General features: G+C 40.4%; 1 protein-coding gene across 3 annotated transcripts in view; it reads right to left on the bottom strand.

Moving 5' to 3' along the window:
• The window catches only part of LOC138004176 (uncharacterized), a 45977-nt gene that overhangs the window by 5859 nt on the left and 20118 nt on the right, over nt 1–20000 (bottom strand). The window contains exon 1 of one of the 3 annotated variants that reach the window (XM_068850614.1): nt 387–411. The exons of 1 other annotated variant lie outside the window; for it this stretch is intronic. In XM_068850614.1, coding sequence (XP_068706715.1) covers nt 387–396 — 10 coding nt within the window. In that variant the 5' untranslated portion in view covers nt 397–411. Of the gene's footprint in view, nt 1–386; nt 412–15622; nt 15705–20000 lie in introns of those variants that run through there. One more of the 3 variants, XR_011123758.1, reaches the window with a different exon arrangement.

Below are 20000 nucleotides of genomic sequence, written 5' to 3'. Positions count from 1 at the left end.
TTTATAGATCATTCGTAAGTAGAGTCCATGTAAGTGTATTTTAGATTTTTATTTATCATCTTATCTTTAGGCTATGGATTTACCTACTACACTTGAATATATTCGTACAGATATCTGGGCCTTATAAGTTCTAAATTTCAATGATTATTAATGCGAAACAAGACCATAATTTTTAATAGGATATGGCAGTGTCATGAGCTAATTACGCAATGTTGTGAAGTGTGTTTGAATATATTCCAACAGAAATGGAATTTGTGCTAAATGCTAAATTAGAGTTATCATAAGTCATTACAAGCAATGAAACACATTTCTCTATATGGCTAAATGAAATAAAGGCTCAGTCGTGTATTTTTTCCTTTGAAGTGGCAAAGAATGCATTTTCTCACTGGTTCCCATATTCTAGGTAGGGTTGATTCGTCGCTGGAAACTGCTGGGCAAGATTTTTTGTGTTCAAACAAATCGGCTGAATAAACTTCATAATTGACTAATAAATTTTCACTTTTAATTAAGTCAACTAAGAATGCAATATAGGATAAGCAATGATGACTTCTGTTCATTTACGTAATTGGTGATGTCACTTACGTCATTTGCATTTTCGTGACAATATACTCATGACAACTATGGCGCGAAATATTATTTCCACCATTCTTATGTCAGACTTTAATTCATGTCTTCAACCTGTCGCCATTTCGTTGCTCTGTGCCTTTATTACAGTGTTTTGTACGCCGTCCGCGGTTCGCAGCCTTCAGTCTTCATTTTTCAATCCGCAGTCCGCAGTCCGCAGGTCACTTTATTAATGACAGGGCAAGTGATCCACACTACAGTATTATATCTTTTCTCCTGCCCTTACCATTGCGGAAACGAAACACAATTTTTTTGACACCGACTCCGTTTAAGTAGAGGTTATTTTTCATTAGACAAGAGGTTTGGAAATATAATTCAAATAAAGAATATTTCTCTTTGAAATGTTCAGTTTGTAAGTCGCTTTAATACTGCATTCGCTATCAAGCGCGGTGCGAGTCAACAATTAAAAGTGATTTTAATAGAGGATGGGAGAGAGAGAGAAGAAAAAAACAAAATATTTACCAGCACCAAGGGTCTGTCCATATAGCAAAAAAATGTGATATCGGTGTTGAAAAAGCTGCCCTCGACCTGCGGCCTATACGGGCCTCCCAGCTGGCAAATAACATATTTATTTTGACAAATGGGTGCATGCTACTGTGAGTATTTAAATTATAACAAATGGTATGTTTTAAATACTTGATTCTCGTGCTATGGCTTCATTTGGCATGGCCATCCTCTAGGGACTTTGTACTTCTGAAAGTATTTTCAAGAGTTGAGATATAGTGCACATCTTCGCGTGTCGCGCACGTGACAAAGTGTTTTTTTACGTGCATCAATGCACGAAAGTTTGGTCATCTTTGAAAGATGTTTATACATCTCACCTTCGTTTCTCTTTCATTTCTTTTCTGCAAAAGATGTTTCGATGAGTCATTTAGTTTCATCTTAAACCGTTCAATTAGCGTTTCCTTTCTCAAACACTGAGCAAGAATAACCATCGATCAGTAAAAAACAAAGTGCTTTTCTCAAATTTTACCTCGTGTCCAGTGGTCATTGTCGCCACCTGTAATGAAGATAATCTGGGTCCGGGTATTCACTACATACACAGTCGAACATCATGAGAATCGCAATGTAAGGCCGAGGTAAGAAGGACAGAGTTCTCTGTTTTCTTTCCTTTAGTGCTAAATTAACGATACACCACTGTACTTTTGCAGGCCCGAGTATAGGCTACGTGTAGCCTCTTGTTTTCATCATAAAATAACTGAGATCGAAATCTACCAAATGCATGCACACAAATTTAATTATAGATGTTAGAGCGTGAGTGAATGCCCCTGATGCAACAGTATTTGTTGAGGAGGGGCATTGGCATTTTCCGTTTTTTTGGAATCCGATTGTGGCCTTTTGTTAGATCGCGTTTTCGTTTAATAATAAAATAAAAGAATCTTTTTTTTTTTTTGGGGGGGTTTTAGTGCCTGTCGCGGTTTACGGTTTGCGGTTTTTCCAGTTTTAGCATTTGTTAATTGGTATTTGGTCTTCGCCAAAATTACAAGCGGTTTTTCTGTCTTTGGTATGTGATGGGGTTTCCGGCTATTGGCGAATGTGCGTGTCAGCTGTGCGCACATTCTACAACAGTGATGACATTTCGTGTGAATTATAATTAGCCACCTGACACAGACTCAAGTTTGCGTGCTCCACGAATTAATAATGAATTAGTTCGATTGCGGTTTTAAAAACTCGGTTTTGATAGTTTTGTTGCAAATTTCGGTTTTGATCAAGAGTAAGGTTTTTTTTTTCAGTTCTGAGTGATTTTTTGGTGCAGGCGGTTTTGCGGTTTGTTAAAGACCTCGAGGCCCTCTTTTTATTTTGTTGTTACGAGTCAATAGGTCAAACCAGCATGCAAAAGTGAAATGTGCGTCCTTGAGAAAGAGTTTGCTTAAATGGGCAAATGAAGTGGAAGCGTGATTCAATAGCTTCACTTTGTTCCATTTCTCCATAAAGGACGAAATAACTACTCTCACAACACCATTCTGGGTTATGTCAAAAAAATATGTCAAGTACACACGTAAAATTAATCATATTATTTGGACAGAGAGAATCCCGAACCATTGAGTTTGCATTCGAGTTCGAGTTCGAGTTAGACTTCGAGTTGGACGAGTTGAAGATCGAGTTAGATATGTCATAAAAATATAAAAACAACAAAATAAAAAAAAATCATCATGGATCAAAAGAGTAATTTAGAAGAGACTGATGAAGAGACTGATATGAAGGAAGTGGCTTAATTGCTTATGCGTGACGCTAAACAACTTTGAGACGTAAAAACAAACTTATGAACATTGAACCTGAAGTATCGCAAATCATACTGCTGACAAACAAAAATCGAAGGAAATGGGTCATAAATATGAAGTTTTGACTATCTGAATGATTTTGGGTCAGATTAAAGCAGTATATTGTTTAAACTGATCCAAAGCTATTTCTCGTGATAATGAGTAATGTAAGCAATGTTCGCACTCATGAGTCGTAGTAATAAATTGGGTTAACCAGGAACCAGTTATTTTAAACTAGTACTGGTAAATGCGTGGCATTTGAAGGTAAAATAGGTATTTGTAGACTTAATGCTTCGATGTATTGTGCACATGGTGGCTGGGCAGTGTATTGTGGTCGAAATGATTTAATGACAGGACCGATAACAACGAGAACCCGTCTGGAATTGAGGATTTACGCAGAAGATATGTATGGGTTATTGACGAAGCGTGAGGTCAAGATGACTGGATATTGGCCAAGTTCTTTTTTTGCGTGTTTATGGACCGAGACGAAGTCGAGGTCCATAAACACGCAAAAAAAGAACGAGGCCAATATCCAGTCATCTTGACCGAACAATCTTGGTCAATAAAGGATTCATTATATGACTTAAAACACCAAAAAAATGATCTTTGATCTTGCGGGACCAAGCGAGAAATCCCGAGCGGGCAGTATCGCTCCATCTTGCCCGCTCGGGTAGCCAATCAGAGCGCGGGATTTGGTTCATCTTGCCCGCTCACGGAGCTAGTCATATAATAAAACCGCTTATTAAACTACATTAATTTAACAGTTATTTTTGTGGCGATTGCAGCACATGGATCAAAACCACCTTAAGATCTATGTCGCTAAGTGACAGGTTATGATATTTGAAATATCCACTTTGAAAAGAAAACTTCAAGTTTGCCCCAAAGTCAAACAAGACAGGGCGTCAGGGTTTTGATGAAATTAATTACTAGGATTAACCATTAACACGAAGCTAATTTTTTTCCCATGAATGAATTTAGTCTTTCTAAATTTCCTTCAAATTTAGCGACTTGTGTGGAATCAGGAAGTATTAATTTTAAATTGCATCTACGTGTTCTAAATGAGGCAAGGCTTGATCTATTTTAATTAACTCCTCCTTCTTCTAAATACTAACTGAAGATGAAATGAACCATACATCATGTATTTAGCCACGGGAAACTCTAAATTAACTGATCATTAGCGTTCTTCATTAATAACCATTTGGGAGACATAACTTTGGTTACGAGTGCCATATGTTTTTTTTTCTTTTCTCCAGATCAGTGACTCAAGGTTGCTCTGAAAAAAAAGTATGTTCACGTTCGTCTGGGATAGTAGATCTTTTGACTCTCAACATTGAACGACGACGCGGGACAATTTTATGAACGCAATGGTTCCAAGGTTGCAGGCTATTATAGACTATGCTCATTAATTAATGCTCTTAATCCATTCTTGAACAAATTCGAAGATTTTTAGTAAGAAGTTGGAAAATTATTATCTTCTAAATAAGCTACTTATCAACCTGCAGGTGGCAGAAGAAGCGGCAGCATACATGATACATTTCGTGCGTGTTTCAAACGCCAACGCTGGAATACGACCTAGCATCCTGTTACTTTCAATGGTCAAAATCGGATCACGTCTTGTAAACATTGCATGCATCAACGATGACTTCGCAATAGCTTGTTATCAATTTAAGGTACTTGGACTTTGAACATACTATTAGAAACTCCAGTTATTGTATCAAGAAAATTGCTCAAAAACTTCGAGGGAAGTCTTGATTTAATTCTTTTGTCCAACTTTTAAATTAATACCGTGACACAGGGGAATCTCTGTTTTCATTCATTACCTCATTACCACCAGCTGTACGCTTATCGCTATCTAATCAGTCAGGCAAGTTATAGGGAACTGAACATATGTTTTGAAAGTGCATTACATAATGAGCTATCTGTGATAAATTGAACCCGATACTAAAAGATAATCTCGATCCGAGCAATGATGCTTTGAAAATCCGAAGTTTTGCAAAGAATATGTCAACCTCGTTCCCAGAGGGAAGAGAAAGGACCCTGGGAACGAGGTTGAGAATGTAAGGGATCATTAGCGCCTTTGAGCGCAGTCCAAGAGTTTATCAGTTTTTTGATGGCTAATAACTGGCTCCTTATCAAAGCTCTAAGCCTTTAAACTGGAGATCTAACCAGGTTTAACATGCACGTTATTTTACTTTTTGAAGTGAATTTATAAATAGCACGATCCCTTCTGTAAGCAACTCTTTTATTAATGTAACAAAATGTAACTAAATGATTAAGTCAGCAAGGATTCTTATCCAGAGCTTATCACTATAAAATCAGTATTAATTGTTGCCCCTAAAGACTAGACTGCAGTGAAAATGTCTTTCGAAGCCATGTTTATCTTCTTCGCTTGCGAAAAAGTTCACTAATTCGCCCCAGGAAAAACTTGATCAACTAGCGGCCATTTAGAATTTCTTCTTTCCCCAATCGTCATATCTGCTTTAAAAAGGTCTTGGGTGAACAACTCGGGAAGAATGTACTGAGCGACTGTCCGCATGTTGTTATTATATTGCAGTTGGTAAACGTATGGATGCTAAAATAGAACCACATAGGGCGCGCAGTGTAACCTTTGCGATCTGAGGGAACTATAAAAAGAAAACTACTGAATTAAAAAATAATTAAATAAAAAAGTAAGTAAATTAGCGATAAAATACAAAAAATCTTACGGACAATCTAAAGCTCTCTAATACTAAAACTATATTGAGCTCCTATATTATTCCTACGGGGAAAGTCAATTGGCGGTAGCATTGAAAGTTCGCACTATAATGAGAGAACTCGAGATGGTAGCCTTCTGCATCCTTCTTAAGACGTCATAGCCCCTACTGCCAAAGAGCTTCCTCATTGTCAGGTCTACATCCCTTGACCACCCCCCCCCCCCCCCCCCCCCCACCCCCAGCACGTCAATGATGATGTTACATTGTTCAACGTCATAGTCAGGGTACTGTCTCTTTAGCTCAAATCGCAGTGGCCCGTACTTGACCGTCTTCTTTCGGACTTCTTTTCCCGATGCTCTACCCAAGGGCGGGACATCTCCATAGCCCACACCTTCTTATTCTTGTGGTCCACAAATCGAGCGTCCACTCTGTTAGCCTTGACAATGGTGTGTTCCGCATATACTGGAACATCCCAAAACGCTAATTCCTCAGATGACTCATAGACTGGTTTGGGTACTGCACACGAGTACCAGGGAGGGACTGAATCAATTAGCCTCAGATCCCTAGTCATCTCGAAGAAGAGAACTTTCAGTGCTGCGTTGTGTCTTTCTAGATATTTAGACTGGGCCAGAGCAGAGCACCCTGCTAGCACATGCACAAGAGTTTCAGGAGCTTTCCCACACAGTCTACACGTGATGTAACCCTGTACTGCACCTGTTTTGTGGACTGTGTACACCTTCGTGGGCGTAAGCTGCTCGTACAATTCCATTACCCCAGCGATCGTATGGGTAGGAGCACAGGTCCAATCACGCAACCACGCAAAGCATCCACTCTGATTTAACTCACTGTCCTGCCACCTAGCCTGTATGAATCGTCCATGCCACTTCTCCTCTTTTATCTTCTCTTTCAGCTTCTCCATATCTGCCTTCTTGAGGTGTTCTTTCACCTTTGGCCCTTTAATCTCAGTCTCAGGATCGCTCACATACCGACACGACGATTGAGGGTACTCCAGAGACAGGCTCATACAGTTCCTCAGCAAACGTATGCGCTTCCTTCATCAGCAAAGTGTGTCCCTTCTCTACTGCCCTGTCTTCGAACTGTTGCACTGTTCTCAAAGAGGGATCCATGTTCTGACAGGTTCATTGCCGCCTTGATCTTGGTCAACTTGTATTCGCGCTCAACCGAGTGCAACCCACGCCCTCCTTTCTCTCTTGCCAAATACATTATCGCCGTGGAGCTTAAGGGATGCTTCCCACTGTTTTCACAGATAATCTTTCTAGCTCCTCTGTCGATAACTCGCAATTCTGTGATTGGCCAGTGTTGAGTCCACATCAGATAGATTAGGACTGGCATTGCGTACTGGTTGCTGGCTCTTAATCGGTTAATATCTGACAGAGGACTAGACCATATCACCGATAACCTTCTCAGATACATCTTGGCTGCGCACTCAAGAGCCAGCTTTTCATCTTGTGTCACTGTTTCTTGAACTCCTGAGAACTTATAACTGGTCCCTGGCTTGAGGCTCTCAACCACTGATGACTGGTCCAGCTTCATCTCCAACGCATCTTGCACTTGGTCGCCAGTCTTGACATGGAGGACATTGCATTTCTTGGGGTTCCAATGTAAGCCCATATCATGCATAGCGCTGCTAGCAGACTTCAAAACTCTGTTCAGCTTGGCCTTAGACGATGCAAACACCTTAAGATCGTCTATATATAACAGGTGGGTTACCTTTGTTCCTATAAGCTTCGAAAGCCTATATCCCTCGGTGGCACCTAGTAGCCAGGCTACTGGGTTTAGGCACAAGGTAAAGAGGCGCCGACAGAGGGCGTCGCCTTGAGGTAACCCCTTGATAAACCGGATCGAACGGGAGATCTCAGGTCCCTGCTTCGTGACAGCAATAATCTTGGTATTCCAGCTAGCAGCGAGATGACTAGTCGTTCCACATAACCACTTAGGAAAGCGATGAATCCTCATGACTTTAGCCAACCAGGTATGGTCGACCGAATCATAGGCTTTCCTAACTACCCAGGCCATGCTAAGGTTTCTCTTACCCCTGTGGCAGTCAAGAGTCACCATCCTGTCTATCAATAGATTGTCTGTCGAGCCGCTACAGCCAACTCTGGCGCCTCTCTGTTGTCCCTCCATTAGATTGACTTCTTTCAGGTGACTATCCATAGGGCTTTGCAGGCAGGATGTAAACCACTTGTACATGTATATGTTATTCAAGCACGTTATAGGCCGCTGGTTTTCACTGCAGAAGGTTTGGTAGGAGGCTTGTTTTTCCCTCGGTGAACCATCCAGGGTACTCTTCTTCACTCTCAGGGATCGCTAAGAACGCCCGCGTGACTCCATTATGAAGCGCATGCGCACCCTTCCACCAATAGTTTACGAGCTTGTCGGGCCATGGAGCGCTCCAGTTTCTCTTCTTGAGGAGAATCCTAACAACTTGAGATGTCTCAAACTGCCAGGGCTCCTCAGGAGTAGGTGGCACTCCCTGTCGATAGCATCCTCCATTTCCTGTAACCATGCCGCACCCTCGTTCCCAGACCCTCGCGTCTCTCATAGCTCTCTCCAAAACGAGCTTGCGTCCTCAATATTCTCAAACATTTCCCCTCTCTGGAACCAATGCTGGAGATCTTCTGGTACCTAGGGTGTGCCTCTTCCATATCACACAACAAATCAAACTCTGCATAAACCCGCCTTGCATCCTGAGTAAATTGGCGATTTAGAGATCTTGCCTCGCCCTGCTTTTTCCCCCTGATGTAACAAGCCTTCAGTTTACGCAACTGTGCCTTCTTCTTCTCCATATAATTCACCAACTCTAAAGACGAGATCTTATTATTATTATTATTATTATTATTATTATTATTATTATTATTATTATTATTTCATTATTATTATTATTATTATTATTATTATTATTATTATTATTATCAATTTTCTCACAGTTCACAGAAACAAAAGACAGAAGAATGTCATGCAGATTCCACGACTAAACAAATTATTGATTATTTTGACAATATGCATGCACGTGTCACCTATTTGTCACATTTAATAAAAATAACAAACAAACTGCGGTTATAAACATAACGAGACAACGCACGTTGTAAAAATTTTTGTGAAACGAAACGTCAAGTTCATAAAAAGTTTTACCACATGCGTTGTCTCGTTATGTTTATAACCGCAGTTTGTTTGTTATTTTTACTCAAGTTGAAATGGCCGAAGAATAAGGATATCTACGATGTTGTCACATTCAATTTGAAAGGGTACAAATTAATTTTTTTTGCGTTCTTGTGTACGGTTTTCATTTTTGATCAAGCTGTGACGCGGCTTTGAGGTTTTAATTTGTTCTTCTTCTTTTTTTTCTTCTTTTTCGTTTTTGGTTTTTTGACTTCAAATAGACCACGGTGCCCCTCTCATTTGCCGAGGTAAAGGTGCATACATCATCGTCTGTAATACCCTTGTAAGAATACCACAATACAAAAAATTTGGCCCTAGTGGGAAAGTAGGGCAATCGTCCACTGAGCAAACGTCATGTATTCCTACCCGGTACGCACAAGTACTTATCGAATCGATGACAAACTGACTATATGGGGAAACATATATTAGGAATCGTCTCATTTTAGAGGCACCAGGGAAGACATCCCAGGGGCTGAAGTTTCTCTCCATCACGGCTGACAGTCGTTGAGGAGACAGTTTTATTAAAGCCACCCGTATGCAGAAATCCCGGGGATGTGTCATCACGGTACGGCGTTTTGGCAAAACATCCAGAGGTACTGCGACTGGATCCACTTCAGTTCCAACTCGACAAACTTGTCCCAAGAGTAACTACTAAGGTTTAGCTTGATGGAAATAGAGCGGATCTTAAATAAACATTTGTTTCACTGGCCATAAATTTCTAATTTGCCAATATGACTAATACCCACAGTCAAATTATCCGGAGAGGGTCTGAAGTATAGCTGAAAGATCTTCAAACTCTGAAAACCTACTAAATAACTACAGAATAACAAAAGTAATTAAAAACAACAACAACAACAACAAGCAAAACAATGAAAGGAATCTAGAGATTGCTTCCGGTTTTCTACCGTATCCGGTCACGTTACATGTGGGGTGATTGCATACCAGTGCAAAGATGTCCGTTGTTCTTTTGACAGGGCGTGACAAATCGATAATTTCAATAGTCGATAAAAAGTCTATTAAAGTGGATACTGATCAATCGACAAATATCGGAAGTTGATAAAAATCGATCACGCAGTTTCTTGTGATTATCGACTTCGATCGAATTTCGATTCAATTCGATTTTGATTGATTTCAATCGACAAGTATCGAAACATCTAAAACGACATTTTTGGGGGAGACATGGTTCGTTGAAGAAGCATAGTCTATGTCGAGTTTTTATTTTACCGATCGATGTTTCTACTGTACAAGGAAGCTCGAATATTAGTATTAGCTTGCATTATCTGAAAAAGATGAGAGAAGATGAACCGGGCTTTAATTAAATAGTTTTTAATCACGATTGTACGTACAGTAACACATCATTTGGTTGCCACTTTGTTTGCTTAACATTATTTTGATATGGATTTACTTTGAAGCTGTTTCACTTTCATTAATTCCGTAGCCGATTAATAATCTTGTGATTATCGACTTTTACCGGCAAATTTGAGTTTGAGTGTTTGAGTGAGGCTCCAGCACTTGGCTAAGTAGCCTATTATGCACAATTGTGGTCTCATTCACAGAGAAGCCCTTCAAGCTAATCCTGCTAAGTCGACCACATACTGGAAAGGTCAGACCACAACACTGGGAAATCCATGCCCTACTCTTTTCGAATTGTGTGTGGGATCTTTAACGTTCCACAGAGTTAATGAACCAGGGGTGTGAGACGGGACCTCCGGCTTATCGTCCTTATCCGAGAAGACTTGAGAGTCTAACCATTTGCAGATGTAGTTACAAAGACAGCACTTTCTCCCCAATCATTTTAAGACCCTGAGTGTTGGTCCGGCCGGAGTTGAACTCAAGACCTTCCGCGTGACAGCCCGGTGCTCAACCAACTGAGCACAAATATCGACAAATATTGAATATTATCCACTTATCGGCTAGGTTTTCGATGATCGATTTGGATCGATTTGTCACGGCGACCTAGTTTTGAGCATATGTAATTATAGGCTCTTCGAGTTTTCATTTAAACGACACTTGAGACATCTTGCTAAAAGTCCGAAAGCTCGAAGCCCCCGTGCTACATATTTATTCGAATTCAGCAACGTACACACTCATTTCATTCTTAAACTATTGAGGCTTTGACTTCGTTTTCTCCTCGATCCAGCTTGCTCAATTAAAGTTTGTAATGGTGGACCATTAAATAGAAAAATTCTAGTTAAAATAAACAATTGTCTTTTGTAATTCATAGCTCAAAATAGGGTTACTTGCTGTTTAGTCAACATATTTTTGAATTCCAAAGAAAATTAAAAAAAAAAAGGGTTTTTTTTGTCATAGCAGCACTTTAAATTTATTTAACAATACAACCTGATCAAAAACTTGCACTTACCTAGACCAAAAATTCCCTGAAAACCACATGAAAATAATAGTAGCTTCAACGAAGTTCGAATCCTTGAACTCCAAGAAGACTTCAGGTCCCCAGGGTTACTACTATGTCCACTCTTCTGGGCTCCTTTTTCTGAGCAAGACAAGTCGTTTCTCCCAAAGCAAAATCTACGAGGAGGCACAGGATCTTAGTCTCGCTACCCGAGCCCACTAATCTGGTCTCCCTTTGGAGGTGAACAAAGTTACCTCACCCTAAGCCGTTTCGCCCAATTTCCAAGGACGCTCAGGACCTTAAATTCGCTGCCCGAGCCCACGTATCTGCCTCCCTTTGGGATAGAAAAAAGTTGTTAATAGTGGCCGTTTTGCCTAAGCTCCTGGTAAGCCTCAGCCACCGTATCTGGTCTTCTGTCGGGGCGGAAAAAGTAATTTCCCTTGAAACCGTTAGGCCCAGTCTTCCTCAAGGCAAGCTCTCACCACAAAACTCGATCCCCGACTCAACCATCTAGCCCTCTTTTGGGGGCGAAAAAAGACAAGTCGTTTCGCACAACCTCCTAAGAGCGGCCTCAGAGCATTGGGCTCAGTCATCAAACCCACCTTTCCTGTAGGATTTTATCAGAGATCCTAGTACCCGGTGGCAATGCTCTACGATCTTTCCTGGTGGCCGTCTTTAATCTTTTGTGGACAACAGAAGACTGACCATCTGACTGGATCGATGCTGATATCATATTCTGTATCCTGTTCAAGAAAGGTGACCGTAGTTAATCTGGAAATTACCCTGTGAGTGGGATATCTCTGCTCAGTGTCGTTGGGAAAGTCTTTGCTGACATATCCTAGAACTATTCCAGCAGCTGGCTGAGTCAGTTTACCCTAAATCCCCGTCAGGGTACAGGAAAAATAAACGCATTATCGATCATTATCTTTACTTTTCGCCAGCAAATGGAGAAAAGTGAAAAGCAGGAGCACAACTTACACTTTGCCTTTATTTACTTCAGGATGGCTTTTGACTGCGCAAATCGTGATCTCCTCTTCAGTATCCTGGAAAGGCTCTGCAGGCCTGCCAAACTCAGCCACGAGATTAAGAAAATATACTCAAACGTATATGCAAGACGGTTAATTCATGGAGAAATGTCTGAGTATATCAATTACAACAGTAGTGTAAAACAGGGATGAAAGCTCGCTCTAAATTTATAAGATATGCAGTTGCACTGGTATTCCTTGCCTTTAATAATTCTGAGTAATTCTGCGCTTGCATCGCAAGGAAAGACCTCCCATTCTGATTTCATAGATTTGTTATAAGTGTCGGGCCAACGAGTCCTACCAGCAAAATACAGCATAGAGTGAAATTTTAGCTTTCAAAACTTGCCCAAATTGTGTCGGTAGGTCCTGGAACTCACCCACAGAAAGGCCAGAGAAAAAACGCCTCTAGTGAACCGCCATGCCTTACAACAAAGCATTTTAGTCGTACTAGTCTGCATAAAACAACTCTCACCGTCGTGTCACGCACGGTTCTTATGTTACGTTTATGCCCGTACAATCAACTGAAATGTAAAAAAAAATAAAAACAGCACGTTCATCTTTTTTGGTAGGCTAGTTATCTGAGAGCCAGGAAATTTAGGCATGCGCTGGCGTTATGTTTGAACAGGAGAGAAAAACCGCAGTACCTCCAGACCCGGCGCTGGAGTGTCATACCAAACGAGTCATCCCGGGATTTCGGCCCTTGGGATCGCTTTTGGACGCAGTTGGCCCTTCGCTGCTCTCTGCTGCCGACCTCGCCTCCCGGTACGGTATTGAGGGAGAGGTATGTCGGTCCCTAATCCATATGAGACAAATCCCACGCCTACTCACAGCTTCAAACCGCCCTTGTCAATTGAGCGTAAGGATTCTATCGCTTAAATATACTAGGAAAAAGTCATTTTATCTGTCATATGGTAAGCACTGAAGTGACAGATTACAAACTGTTCTCACGCGCCCTACTAAAGGTAATATACACACATGCATGCGTGCATAAACTTTATTTATATTCTAATTCGCTGCTCCGCTCAACCGAATATAAAACATTTATCATGTAATAAGCAACCACTTATGGGGTGTGTCAACACGAGCCGTGTATAACCCTCTTTATTATGTCTTGTAAATCAAAACTGTCTAGAATTATCAACAATGTCTGCGCAAAATAACAAAAACTGAAATACAATCAAACAAAAACGCGTAGTGTATAGCATAAGCTTACAACAATCTGAATATAAGCTAGTAGATACAAAACAACAATTCAATACTAGAAAAAACTAATCGAACTTAGTCATTGGGTATTTAATTTAGAGGGTGAAGAGGCGATCGTATGACTCGAATGAATATAAATGAAGACAACGCAGTATATATACCGACACCCCGCTAATGAACCATTGTGACAAAGTGTCACATAACACCCAAGGGAGGTTACGTAACCCATGATAAATACATTTCATCTCGAATTTCAGAATAACTACAAGAGCTAATATCTTCGAGACATTACATTTACAGCTAAAATACATTGCATATACAGATACATACTAAATACATAATATTTAAAGATTTATTGACTTTCTGCACTGCGCAAACCGTTAACCCGACTTTTGACACTTGTCTCACTATCTCTTGACATTTGCCGTCAGTTGATGCAGTCCTCACATTGATGACACCAAACTTCCATTCATGTCGCCGAAACTTTTTGGATTTGGAACTAGCAGGAGTTGTTGAAGACCAGTGTGTGGTGAAGGTGAGTGTCTGTTCGCTAGGTTACTCAGCCTCAGAAGAATAGACTGTTCTCTAGTGACCGCTAACAATCTTGGTGGTGTTCTGTAGTTGCGTTTCTACACGTTTTAGATTCAGTCGATCCAGGGAACAGGTGACTCCTTTTTGGTGTTGACTTAGACTGATAACCGCTCTCAAGCTGTTGCTGAGCGGAGTCGAGTCGGACCGGTTGTGTGGAATTGACGACATTTTGCTGTTTGATAACTTCGCGGGCGGTGCAGGGGTTGCACCTACAAGTTCGTTTTCGTGAATGTAGTATCGTCTCTCGTAGTATCGTATTATCGTATCTCGTAGTATCGTATCTCGTCGTCCCCCTTAGTGAGCGGATACAAGGGAAAGAAAAGAAATCCACGGAGGAAAAAGGTGTAAGCATAACTTAAACGCTGATTCCCCAGGTTGCTCTCTTTCTTATTCAAGCACACGTATCTACCGATATGTGGTACATAATACATAAAACAGGTAAACGTTTCCGTAGCTTAGGTTGCCTTTGTTTTCCTGCTACCACTATTAAGACCTAACGTGCTTATGATGGCCAACATGCCATTTGGTTGCAGCTATACAAGATTACAGAGACTATTAAGACTGACACGTTTCATGATTGATTTCTTTTAGCTGCCAACTCGCAAGCAATGTGCTATGCCGAGGACTGAGAGTGAGTATACATCATCAAATGGATTTTGCAACCCCCCCCCCCCCCCTTCAAAAAAAAACAACAACAAAAAAACAAAAACAAAAACAAAAACAAAAACAAAAAAGAACACCAAAAAAAAAAAAGAAGTAGTATCTAATAAAATAAGTAACACAAACAAGATGGCATCAGTGAGGGCCTCCCGGGAATGAGGGCACTTATTCTCTTGTTACCAAATATAACTGAACCGTTCCCTTAGCATCCCTCGTCCGGCGTATAATAGTAAATGACCGGGTTCCCTTGTCCCTTGGTAGATGTTAACATATAATGCCGGGGATAGAGCTGGAAATCAGTAGACCGATGTTGCTATTTGAACGTCGCTGTAACAACAGAAATGATTTCACTGTGAGCTGAAAAGTCTCATTAGATACGGACTGTAACGATTAAATCCAAACTGAACTACTCAGCCTGACTGAATTTAAATCTATTGAGAGGGTATAAATATGTGTAAAATTATTATATTTGTATTTTAGAATCCAACTTGTAAAAGCATAGTGGAAAAGCAATCAGTGAGGGGAAAATGTTCTGCAAAACACCATGCATATAGCTAGCAAGGCTACTTCGTGGAAATCGACCAACAGACATACTATTAATGACCCACATTCGCTGCCAGATGAGGTGCTAATACTCCAGTTGTCTGCGACATCGAGGGAGATGCTGCCATTTTCACCTTCAGTTTGGTGTGCCGCAGATGGCGGAATTCTGTTTCAGAAAAAAATGTTTCGAAGGAAAGTACACTTTATGTGGCTTTCCTCCGTCTATGACTGGAACAAGGCGACCAAAGAATTCAGAGGAAAGTACTTTGTAATTTACGAGATCGAAGAGTGCTTTGGGTGCAAAATTCGGTACAAGGATGCACCTGGATTTATGAAGAGAGGAAATGCAATTAGATTTTACTCCGAAAGTGCAGATGACTGTCATCCTGGATACTGCTCACATTATTGTCCTGAGCGTTGCGGTGCATATGTTGATCCAGTTGATAATTGGCAAGAATAGACCTTTACAGGTTCGTTTTAATTTTGTTGTCCCAACTCAGACCACGTGATGTTACTCATGGGAAAAGTTTTTTCAAAATTCGTCGTGTCCTTGCCTATATACGCACATCAACTGGAAGACAAAATGAATTTTCACTTAAGAATACTTTCAGTTGTCTTGATTAGGAAGCGAAAGGTACAAGATAAAAAGGTCTATAACTTGAACTGAAGTTAACGGGAACTACCCCTCGAATGAGATAATTTGCAGGAGCCTGTCATTATCCTATCAATGCAAAAACATGAAAAGAGAATGTTCTTGCAAGTTCAAAACCAATTCTAAACGAAACGGCTTTGTAAAGGTAAATTGGAATGACGTTACATTTGGTTTCTTGACAAATAAAAAACAAGCTCTATCGCGAAGAAATAACGTAACATGGGATAAACACAGTGAGTGAATAAGTCAGTAATATAGATTTCTTCATGGTTGGTGAGTGCGTACGATTTTCATTCACGAGTTGTGAAGGATCGCGTAAACGAGCGAGTGAGTTTAACGATCCTTCACAACGACTGAGTAATAAAAATCGTACAAAGGAGCCAATCATGAAGTAATTTGTTTATTATATAAGTACAGAGATCATAAAGTTAACGAGGTAAGTGTTTAATCGAGGGGCTATCAAACCACCGATCGTGAACAAAAGTCCCAAACAAATAGGAACATATTTTTGAAATAAAAGAAATACTTACATTCCATACCTCGCTTGAGCACTTTTAAAACTTTTTAAGATATCCTGAAGTATTTTGTGCAGAAAACTAAGCAATAAAAGATCAAAAACTTTGAAAACCATACAGCAGTCGGCCGCCATGTTCACAAATTTTACTGCCGCTGCCCCATGTCGGTGCACAGGCCACCCGCGCCAAAGTTCAACATCATATTAGCCAATCAAAAGGCTGATACGACAATTTTCCGCTAGTGGAAATGACGATATAGCCAATCAGAGCGTCGATTCGTCGTTTTTCACTGGTGAAAAAAGTCGTATGAGCAAACTGCTGGCTTCTCTAGCGCAAAGAGACTATTTTTATCTCGATCCTTTTTGGCGCGTAAATCTCGGTACGCATGTTGAAGGAGTGAAGTGGTCCTCGCACTTAGCTGGGTCCTAATTGGACAATATGAACAAATGAACAATTGTCTCTTATAGACACTTGAGAAATTCTGGTGGCTCCAACGGGATTTTAACCCATGACCTTCGCGCTACCAGTGCAATGCTTTACCACCTGAGCTATGAAACCACACATCTGGGAACAGGTCATTTCTTTTTTTTTTTTAGCTGTGTTCCCGTGAAAGGATCACTTTACTCCTTTGTCTACAGCCCGCACTTTAAATATATAACAATTATTCCATGAGCCCGAGTTGGATATGAAGTGATAAAATAACCAACGAGCGCGTAGCGCGAGTTGGCTATAATCACTTCATATCCAACAAGGGCGAATGGAATAATTGTTTTAGTAAATTCTCAAACCGGGTTTTGCCGCCGATTTTTATTTCCACAATTTTACAAAGCGTCCGGAAAGAGCATCTTGGCGCACTATTTTCCATATGACGTAAACTTCGACTATTGGCTCATAGTCGGAATTTTTTAGCCAATCAAAAAGCTAGAAATGCAATAGTCGGAGCTGAAAATTTACTAAATGTGTATAACTACCAGCGGTAATGTTGTAGACTTCATCAGCTATGAAATAAAACATATAGAAAAAGCTATTTTCCCGTTGATGAATCAACGGGAAAAAAACACGGTCCGTAACTTACATTACGGACCTTCAACTCGGTTAGTAAAATAGGTATGTAATTTTACAAAACATACAGCTGTGACCAAACTGAACGGTTTTGTAACGGATCGGTTTTTTTTACACCACATGCCAAAAAAAACTGCTTCATTACAGTACAAAAGCCGCATTTTTACAATTATATCAATGTAATCGTGAAGCAGCTCCTTTACAATTAAAAAAGTATGATTTTCGTTAAAAAAAAAAAAAAGCAGATAAGACTTTAAAAATCGGTTTGAAAAGTTCGAACGCACGATTTTCGGCAAAATCTCCAACAGCGATTGAGTTATAACAACCGTTTGTCGTGTTTGTCACGCAGTTTTGTGGCCGGATACGGTTTCTTACTTTGCAAACGAATTCATCATCACTGCGGCGACTGTCCACACTAAACTAGTGTATCTAACACATAGTAATGCTGCGTAACATTCTGTTTCTACTGATTTATGTACAAATTCTACCGTAAGATTCCAAAAATTGAATTGAATTTTCGTCACATCGAAATCACAGCAAAGAACAGTCACATCTACCGTATTAATTAGATTAACCCACTTGGGCACTTATTAAAATTATTGGACCTTGAGGGTGGGCACTTATTTATTCGAGGCTGGCCGTTTACTAAATTTTCACCATTTTCACAAAGGAGTAAGGTTATTATGCAACAATATAATAAATAAAAACAAATTGCGAAGATGTACCAAGGAGACCTTGCGACTGACAAAACTTTTCGCCCACATGGACATTGCAGTTGAAACTTTGAGGAAATTTCAGCATTCTCATAGACTGTCAGAAAATGATTGTAAGCCAGTAAAGAAATAATAATCAACACGCCTCTTGGTTGTGCACTTCCGCTTTTTTTTTTCCGGAGGGGTCGGGGTTGGAATGGGCGTTTTATTTCCCACCTACAGGGTGGTCCCTTTGAGGTGAGAAGCTAAATATTTTGAGCAAGAGCCGATAAAAAGTAGATTTGATTTTAATGATGTACTATATTTCGGCTGGCCAAACCAGCCGGCCGACCTTCGAGGTTGGCGCTTGCTTAATCAAATCAATACGGTACCTCCGATCGGCTAAAGGTAATGCAGTAAAAACATTTTCCAATATTAAATGATCATTGGCGATTTTCTTTAGAGCACAACTTCTTTGAGTTTTGAAGTGTGGAGCCTTGAGACCACCATGTTCTATGTCACAAAGGATGGGAGACAGTTTTACCTTGTCGTTGCCTTTCCATAAAAGTCATATATGATGCTATTGGCTTCTTTGAACACGCTTTTGTCTAAATGAAATTAAGCCTGCACTGCACATAAATAATTATTGGAATTACAAAGGTCTTAACAATTTAGACTCTGCCTATAAAAAATAATAAGATTTATCCATCTCCACAATTTAATTTTCCTTAGATTAAATGAATAAATAATTTCCTCAACTGTTGAGCTTCTGGCCAAGGAAAGGATCAATTGTGAAGTACAAAGGGACTCCCAAATTTTTGACCACCCTCTTAAGTTCAGCCTTGCTTAATTTAATCTACTTTCCTCGCTCCCTGGCGCTACTGAGATTTTGAATCTCAAGAAGGAGTATTTTTGTTTTTTTCATAATTGATGCGGAATCCTAATGATTACCCACACTAACCATAACTTAATTCGTATTTTCCTTCAAAGGTATCCACCTCCACAGAATCAGGAACTTGGCAATTATATTAAAGAGCAACACGAGGCGTCTTCAATTGACTCCACCTTCTTCCAAATACCAAATTAAGATACAATACAATACAATACATACTTAATTGACCGCTCCCCATAGGGGCTTTTCAGGGCCAATGAAACAATCAACGAAACAACAGAACACAACAACAACAACTATTAAGAATCCCAACCGGCCGGAGGCAAACCAGTTGGCTATTTACAAGTGCAGCTGGGAAGTTGAACCAGGGACTAACAGGAACAAATTCAGCGAGTGGTCAGAGCGGGTCTTGAACCGGGGATCTCCCGATCTCAAGGCAAGCGAACTAACTAGCCACTGGGCCACACTGCCCAGTGAACCATATACCGATCGATCGTTCTATATAGCTTCTGTCAGTTGAAGGTGGTCATTTAAACTTCAAGTGGCGGGAGAAGATTCTGCAAGGGGCATTTTAGCTGGCGGGAATTTTTCTTTCTTTACCCTTCTTGTAAGCAGTCCTTTTAGTTTGCTCGGGGAAGCCACGTCTCTGAAATGCTCCGAGTCACCTTTTATACTTTTTAGCTTTATTTCTCCATGTCAGTGAATGTATCTTAACAGATGCTAAAAGGTGCGAAAAAACCCGAGTAAAGCCCAGATTCCTTTGTTGGGATGGGAGTACTATCTGCAGAAAAGGCTGTAACGTGGTTGCGAAACATCTCTCGAGCTCGAGGGTTTCGATTTCTCCAACTTGAATGCACGGCTGGAATGAAGTATGTCAGTCATCGTTTCGAGTTATCAGACGCCCAGAAGCCTTTTGAAGAACATCTGTTTTCAAACTGATCTCAACAGATACCTCGACAAAATTACTACTGGCCGCGCCACCTCTATTTTGTGAGTCTGTGTCTGAAGCCAACCTGGCTCACTGCATTTATAATTATCTTATGTGCAAACACTC

This window comes from Montipora foliosa, chromosome 5, assembly GCF_036669935.1.
Source record: "Montipora foliosa isolate CH-2021 chromosome 5, ASM3666993v2, whole genome shotgun sequence".
In the NCBI taxonomy this organism is placed as follows: domain Eukaryota; kingdom Metazoa; phylum Cnidaria; class Anthozoa; order Scleractinia; family Acroporidae; genus Montipora; species Montipora foliosa.
This window is presented reverse-complemented; position numbering and strand designations above follow the sequence as displayed.